The 7,490-nt window shown below is 61.7% G+C and overlaps 2 protein-coding genes across 2 annotated transcripts; both read right to left on the reverse strand.

Moving 5' to 3' along the window:
• Positions 1-616: 616 nt before the first annotated feature.
• On the reverse strand, positions 617-2,173 carry LOC132083024 (chymotrypsin-C-like). Its single transcript, XM_059487533.1, has 8 exons — positions 2,134-2,173; positions 1,933-2,024; positions 1,747-1,844; positions 1,539-1,664; positions 1,286-1,422; positions 1,057-1,202; positions 745-897; positions 617-650 (listed from the first exon to the last, which is right to left on the reverse strand). The coding sequence occupies exons 1-8, from the start codon at positions 2,171-2,173 to the stop codon at positions 633-635; spliced, it is 810 nt and encodes a 269-aa protein (XP_059343516.1). The 3' UTR covers positions 617-632.
• A 688-nt stretch (positions 2,174-2,861) lies between these two features.
• On the reverse strand, positions 2,862-7,468 carry EFHD2 (EF-hand domain family member D2). Its single transcript, XM_059487480.1, has 4 exons — positions 7,272-7,468; positions 4,270-4,417; positions 4,004-4,138; positions 2,862-3,865 (listed from the first exon to the last, which is right to left on the reverse strand). The coding sequence occupies exons 1-4, from the start codon at positions 7,466-7,468 to the stop codon at positions 3,731-3,733; spliced, it is 615 nt and encodes a 204-aa protein (XP_059343463.1). The 3' UTR covers positions 2,862-3,730.
• Positions 7,469-7,490: the final 22 nt, after the last annotated feature.

Below are 7,490 nucleotides of genomic sequence, written 5' to 3' on the forward strand. Positions count from 1 at the left end.
GCCACCACAGAAGGACATCCATGGTTAGAGGCTCTGCTCCTGGGCCATGTCACAGGTCCTGTTGTTGTAGCCGGCAGTGCCATGCAGCTGCCAAGGGCTCTGTCTCCAAGAGAGCTCCTGCAGGCACCCCTGACGCCTCCCAAACTAGTCAGATTCTCTCAAGCTCCCCAAGGCCAACCCAGTTCCCTCAAGAGCCCCATTTGAAAGTCAGTCCTCATCTAGGCAGTGCCATTGAGGTCCCTGAAAGCGACGTGGGAGCTACCAAGTGTTCCAGATCATCCCCAAGGGCCAGTTGGGTTCCCTGGAGCTCCGTTGAATAACCTGGACAAAGCCCAGCCCCCGTCCCATCAAAGTAATTGCCAACCCTCAAGACCCCTGCCTCAGCCACAGCTTGAGGAGCGGAAGCATCTTGCAGGATGTGCCCAACAGCCTCTGCAGAGTCCTGCCCAGCCCCAATGCACAACAAGGACACCTTCCCCAGCACACAAGCAGGGCCTTGGCATCAGCAGGCACAGCCATGCATGAGTGTCCCCAGCTCCACCAAATCCCCTCCGCCAAAAAACCAGCAAGACCAGCTCAGCATTTTTTGCTTTTATTTTGATCAAGAGTGGTATCTCCACAGTGCTGCGTCCTCAGTTTGTGCTCATTTTCTGCCAAAAAGACACAGGGGGGGCATGGTAAGACTCTCAGTGGGGCAAGAACAGCCCCTGTGTGGGGGTGGGGCGCAGAGGAAGAGGCACCCACCTCGTTGATCCAGTCGATGTAGGCAGACACCCGGGTGAAGACTGTCGGCTTCTTGTTCGTGTTGCAGCCCCGGCTGGAGACAAAGCTGGCGATGCCCTCGACCTCCCAGATCCCATCGTCGCGCTGGCAGTTCAGGGGGCCCCCAGAATCGCCCTGTGCGGAGAGACAGTGAGGGCCATTGCTCCTGGGCACCCTGCCAACACTCCCCTCATCCCTCCTGGCCATCCACCACCATGGCTCCATCCCCTCTCCTCCCAGTGCTCACGGTACCCCACCATTGGGGCACCCACCACATGCAGTGCCCACACTCACATTGCATGCAGATCTGACATCATCGCCGCCGGCGCACACCATGGTCTTCTTTACAGTGCTGCCCCACCAGTCCCACTTGGAGCAGGTCTCATAGTCCACCACAGGCAGCAGAGCCTGCTGCAGGATGGTGGCCAGGGGCCCGTTGGCTGCAATGAGAGACAAAGCTTGTACCTCACACCCTCTGCCTGCATCTCCTTTCTGGAGACTCTCCCAGGTACATCCCACTTACTCCTCATGCTTCCCCAGCCGGTGACATAGCAGGGGAAGTTGTTCGGCAGGATCTTGCCAGCAGCCGGCAGGCAGGCAATACGGATGGTGTCAGTCTCCTGCACCTCCTCTGCCAGCTTGATCAGGGCAATGTCGTTGCTGCAAGGAGACATGAACCAGGGTTCCTGGCCATGGGAACAGGGTCCCTGGCCAGGGCAACAAGGCACCATGGCCACACCACCCATGACCCAGCCCTAATGCACCCCAACCCCTACCGAACGTAATAGTCGTCCCAATCCTCATGGACGATGATCTTCTCCACAGCCACGGCCACAGAACCAGGCTCGTCAGCCTCTGACACATCCTGCCTGCCCAGCGCCACGCGGTAGTTCAGGGAGGAGCTGCCAGGGAGAGAGGGAGTGTCAGTCCCCACAGATATCTTACCTGCATGGCACAGATGCCCTCCAGCACCCCAACACCCACCTGATGCAGTGGGCAGCTGTCATCACCCACCGGGGGGCAATGAGGCTCCCACCGCAATAGTGGTTCCAGGATCCAGAGCGGCTGTACTGCAGCGAGATCTGTGAGGGCAGAGGCACAGGGTCAGAGCAGGAATGCCCCCATCCCTGTCCCCATCCCTGTCCCCATCCCGGTCCCTGTGCCCCTCACCTGCCATGGCCAGCTGTGGGCTACAGCGTCTTCACCGCCCACCACGCGGGAGCTCAGCTGTGGTGGCACGGCCGGCTGACCGCATCCGTAGGCTGTGGGACACCCGGCAAAGGGACATCAGAGGCCGCCTGTGCCCGTGCCCAGGGCCAGGGCAGGAGCCACAGTCCTGCTCCCTGCCCTGACCCTTCCCCATGCACCTACCGTAGCCCAGCAGCACAACGAGACAGACGGCTCCCAGCATGGCTGTGCAGAGGAAAGAAGAAGTGGTGGGGCTGCTCACCCCTCTTATAGTGTCTGGACTGCTGGGGACCTTGGAGTGTCCCTGCCTGCTGCTGACACATGGGGACTGTCCCACCCTGAGGGCACAGGGGCTCCTCAGCCCCATCACCTGCTCTTATCACACTCATGGTCCTGCCTGGGAATGGCCACATCTGCCCCTCGTGTTGGCACCATGCTGGGACATGGTGGGGACACCTGGCCCTGCTCTGGGAAGGGGCAGGGTCCCTGCTGGGGCACAGGGTCACTCCCTCCTGGGGCAGCCCCCCACCCATAATGCTCTCAATGAGGGGCTGAGCAGCCCTGCTGTCCCCCACCCCTAAGCACTCACTTCCCCAGGACACTGCCCTCTCACCCCACCACTCCCTAGGCACACGGTCTCCTTATCTCACTCTTGATATGGTCAAGAACAGCCACAACCCCACAGGTGCCATAGGGTGGGACGGGCGCAGGTAGCAGCAGCGCTGCTGATGGCCTTCAGTACACACCCCCACACCTGCATCAGGCCCCTGCTGCTTCCCAAACCATTGGCACAATGAGCCATGGCTCATTCCTCTTCACTGCCACCACCTCCAGTGGGAACTGCGTGCCCACAGTCACACCCCAGTCCCCAGATTCCTTTCCCCACCCAACCAGCAACCAGCAACCAGCACTTTAGAAATATAATATTTATTTGGGATTAAATTAAAAAAAACATAACACACCCCCTATACCGCCACTCGGGGGACACTGGGACAGATGTGGGTTTTTACAGCCACCCACAAACACGAGAGTCTCAGTGACCAATGGCAACCACTTGTGGCCACCACACTCATCCTGCCAGGCTGAATACAACATAAAAAAAACCATAATACAGCCCCATGAGCCAGCAGCTGCCTTTCTGTATGTCTTTGACCAAAATAAAGAGAGACACAGCTCCTGAGGGGCTCCATTTCAGCTGGGTGGGCACACATCCCCAGCATCACACACACACACACACACACACACACACACACACACAAACACAGAGCCCCTCTACCAGAACCTGGCCCTTGCCACAGCTTTTGTCACTGGTGTCAGACATAGGAATACCAAAAGACACTGGGCCAGCATGGCCACCAAAACACCCACCACGGCCACCTGCACAAGCCCCATCCTGCAAATCTCCCAATGCACTCACAACATAAAACAGTCGGGGCACAGGTGTCCCAGGGTCAGACATTCAGGACATAGCTCCCCTGGGACTCAGCAGCAGCAACCCCCAGTGCAGCTGCAGGCAGAGAACAGGGTGCTGTTCAGGGTGGGGGGCACGCTGGGGATGTGGGGGCACAAACAACACCTACAGACACCACAGCAAGAGGGGAGGGGGGAGCCGGGGCTGGCCGGGCTCTGCCAGCAAGGTGGGCGCCGTGCCGAGCCCGCGCCGGGATCCTGCCGGCAGCCGGGGCGGCGCACGGCTCGGGCATCACCCCTGGCATGGCTGGCACCTGGCACAGGCAGCGCTGCCACTCTGGGCACCGCTGACCAGTCCTGCCTGGCCCTGTCACTGCGTGAAGGTGGACTGCAGCTCCTTGAAGGCTGCCTTCCTCTGCTTCAGCTCCTCTGCCTGCTTCTTCTTCTCCTCCTGCTCTGCTTTGATCTCCTCCTCAAACCTGCTGGCTTCGTTGATGGCTTGTGCCTGTGGATGGAAATGTTCAGCTGTGATCTCCACCAAGCTTTCCTGCCCACCCCAACATCTCTATCTCCTGCCTACCCATCACCAAACTGCCCTGGTGAATTGCCATCTTGCAATGGGACCTCCTGAGCCCTGTCTCACCTTGGCCTCAAAGAAGTTCTTGGCACCTTTCACCCCCTCTGTGGAGACATCAATCTCAGAGAGCCGGGCCAGGGCGTGCAGCCCGCTGTCCTCCTGCAGCTCACCTGCTGCTGCCTTCCGGAAAATCAGCAGGAACTGTGAGGGGAGATGGCAGCATTGGCTCCCTGAAGACCTCAAAGACACCACAGCCACTGCCCAAGTTCTCACCAGCCTGAACAGTGGCTGGGGACATCTCTGGGCCAGTGTGGAGCCTCCTAACACCTCACCTCTCGAAAACTGAGCTTGCTGTCTAGGTCTTCATCCACCTCCTTGATCATGTTCTTCAGTCCCAGGTGTGTCTGTGGAGCCCCCAGCTTCTCCATCATCAGCTTCAGCTCCATCAGGTCAATGAAGCCGTCTTTCCCTGCGTCGTACCTGCAGGATGGTGGCACAATCCTGACACATCACCACGGGGTGCAGAGCCCACACAGCCCCCCATACTGACCCCCCCAGCAGCAGACCCCTGTGTGCTCTCACACTGGCTGGGAAGCAAAGAGGGCTGAGCAAGGACTTGGGCACTGACGGTCTCCGGCAGCTCTCCAGACCACAAGACCACAAGCTTCTGAACTGCTAACAACCCCCTGGAGCATTATCCAGGATCGTGCCTGTTTCCACGTGGCACTTGGCAGGAGAACCTGCCAGGATGCTGCCAAGCCTGCTGCCCACTCCCTGTGCCAGGAGCCTGAGCACACGCTCCCCTTGGCTGCAGCATGGGATAACAAGCCATGGGGCTTAGCTCACTGGGCACTGCTCCCCAGGTCACAGTGAGCTCTGCTCACTGATGCTACCTACAGACCTGTCAGGAATGCCCCTTCTCAGACTCCTGCCTGTGGCCATGCCACAGTCCCCTCTGGCTTCCCCACAGCCACCCTGCTGTTCCTTCCCTGCCCACTGCCTGTGCACCGTGGGCTGTGCCAGCAGCGTGCTGGCGTGGCACAGCAGGATCTCCATGGGGAGCCAGCACACAGCCACGCTTTGTACAGCTCCACACGCTGTAGGTGGGCAGCTACACACTGCACCCGTTGTGACAAGGCTTTTTTTTGGTATCTTGTCACTGCAGCAGCCACGCAGAGCCCCGGCTCCCCATGCTGCAGGTCCGTGACTCATCTGTACCTCCTCTGCTGCTGCCGGCTCCGTCCGTGTCTCCAGCAGCACCCTCCTGATCTGCCAGGGGCCCCAAAATGGGGCTGGTCCTGCTCATCCCTGCCTCCTGATGCCAGCACCCTCAGAGTGACGCTGTGGGTACAGATCCCACGTGATTTTTGCCTCTAGTACCCTACCTGGAGCACAGGATCATAGAATCATGGAGTGGTTTGGGTTAGAACAGACTTTAAAGGCCACCTCATTCCAACCCCGTGCCATGGACAGGGACACCTTCCCAGATTGTTCCAAGCCCTGTTCAACTGGGCCTTGGACACTTCCATGGATAGGGCAGCCACAGCTTCTCTGGACAACCTGCGCCAGGGCCTCACCACCCTCATAGGGATGAATGTCCTCCTGGTATCCAAAATAATCCTGCCCTCTGTCACTTTTGAAGACTTTCCTCCTTGTCCTATCACTCCATGGCCTTGTCCAAAGTCCTTCTCCATCCTGCATCACACAGAGTTTTTCTGCAAGGTCAGCTGGCCTGACTTTGCCACTTCATCCCATGCATGCCACCTCCCCAGATGCAGGGCCCTTCCTTTTTCTCAATCCCCTTCTCTATTTTTTTGGGATACCAGCATCCTGCATCTCCCAAAGGGCACCATCTCCCCTGTGGAGAGCCAAAACCCTTCCCTGCCTCACTTTATCCTCTACAGCCGGATTGTCACATCCCGAGGACAGCAGCAGCGAGGACAGCGTGGCAGGGCTCTGCTCCAGAGCATCCTTCCCTTGGGAAAGCCCCAGCTACCGAACCTCCCAGTGGCTCGCAGCCCCGGCGCTGCTCCTTTCGCTGCAGCGAGACGCCGCAGCTGTCAGAGCACACACCGAGCAGTCGGCTCCGACCGCCGCTCCCGCCCCGCCATCTGCGCCCGGAGCACGGGCACGGCCACCATCGCCCCGGCCCTGTGTCCCCGCAGGGCCCGAGCGCGCTGTGCCCCGCAGGCTCCCTCCTGCCCTGCTGCAGCCTGGGCTCGCTGCCGTGTGCTGCCGGCGGTGAGAGCCCCCCAGGAGGGCACGGGGAGGCTCCGCGCCCCGCCAGGCTGCTGACAGGGTGTGCCCGCACCCCACGCAGCCCCCAGCCCTGCGTTACGGGGGTCACCGCCTCCGGCTCCCCGGCTACTCCGCCTCCCCGCTCGGGTCCGAGTGAGACCACCCCGGACGCGGTTGCGGATCCTCCCGCGGTGCCAGACGGGCTGAGGGTACTGGCATGTCGCAGCCATGCCATCGCCTGTGCTGTATCTCCGCGCCTTCCCGGAGTCGCGCTGTGTCCACGCCTCCTGCACAAAGCACCCAGCGCGGGATCCACGGGGATGCTCCGGGCTGTCCCGTTCGCCCCTGGCTACTCCCGCGCATTCCAGCGTGACCACGGCTGGAGTCACCCCGATTTCTGCCTTCCCCTGGAAATTTCCAGGGCTGGAGGCTCGCTGCCAGCTCCCCCCGTTCCCAGGGGCCGAGCTCGTGCTCCGAGTCACGCTCCGCCACGCGTGGTGGCACGCAGCGCGGGCAGGGATGCTGAGGACACGCCAGCCTGGCCTCTGCAGCTGCAGGGATGTGGGATCCCTCGGTGATGCGGCAGAAGGAATGTGAAGGTCCCCGGTCCCCTCTTTCAGACCCCTTTCTCTGGCCTCAGCACCAGTGCACCCCTCCATGGGGGACAGGAGCTCCTTCTGCGAGAATTTCGGGGCGCACAGGAACGCGTCCGGCAAGGAGCTGTGGAAGGTGTCCCCGGCACCAGTCCTGCAGGGGTTTTGGGAGGAGAGGGGTGTCCTAGCATCCCTCCTGAGAGGGGCAGGAGGGGGATCCCTCCGGCAAGGAATTGGAGGTGCCTTGGCATCCCTGCTGCACAGAGCTGGGGCGGGGGGAGTCTCCGACAAGGAGCCGGGGGGATCCCTCCCGCAAGAGGCTGGGGTGCATGGGGGTCCCTCTCAAAAGGAATAGGGGGGTCCCGCCCGCAAGCACGGGGCGGGAGGCGCTGGGACATCCACCCTGCCAGAAGCCGGGATGCAGGAACCGGGATGTCCCGGGTCCCCCGTCCCCCCCGGCGCTGCCATCCGGGGAGCCCCCTCTCCCTGTGCCCCACACTCACTGTCGGAAGAGCCGTTCCATGTCGCGGAGCTGCCGCCGGGAGAACTCGCGGAACTCCCCGGCCGGGCTGAAGACGCGGCGGCCGCCGCCCCCGGGCGAGCCCTCGCCCACCGCCCGCCCCGCGGGGCTGCCCGGCGCCGGCCCCGGCCGCGGCCCCCGGCCCCGCCGCCCCTCCGGCTCCTCCGCCGCCGCCGCCATGGTGCGGTGCCCGGATGGCCGC

The sequence above is a fragment of the Ammospiza nelsoni genome, chromosome 22 (genome assembly GCF_027579445.1).
Source record: "Ammospiza nelsoni isolate bAmmNel1 chromosome 22, bAmmNel1.pri, whole genome shotgun sequence".
Taxonomy (NCBI): Eukaryota; Metazoa; Chordata; class Aves; order Passeriformes; family Passerellidae; genus Ammospiza; species Ammospiza nelsoni.

Coding starts and splice junctions, on each gene's coding strand:
- LOC132083024 (XM_059487533.1), bottom strand. CDS start 2,173: ATGCTGGGAGCCGTCTGTCTCGTTGTGCTGCTGGGCTACG. Junction 2,025..2,133: donor CGTTGTGCTGCTGGGCTACG/GTAGGTGCATGG, acceptor GGTGTCCCACAG/CCTACGGATGCGGTCAGCCG. Junction 1,423..1,538: donor TGGGACGACTATTACGTTCG/GTAGGGGTTGGG, acceptor GTCTCCTTGCAG/CAACGACATTGCCCTGATCA.
- EFHD2 (XM_059487480.1), bottom strand. CDS start 7,468: ATGGCGGCGGCGGCGGAGGAGCCGGAGGGGCGGCGGGGCCGGGGGCCG. Junction 4,139..4,269: donor GCAAGCTCAGTTTTCGAGAG/GTGAGGTGTTAG, acceptor CTCCCCTCACAG/TTCCTGCTGATTTTCCGGAA. Junction 3,866..4,003: donor AGAACTTCTTTGAGGCCAAG/GTGAGACAGGGC, acceptor TTCCATCCACAG/GCACAAGCCATCAACGAAGC.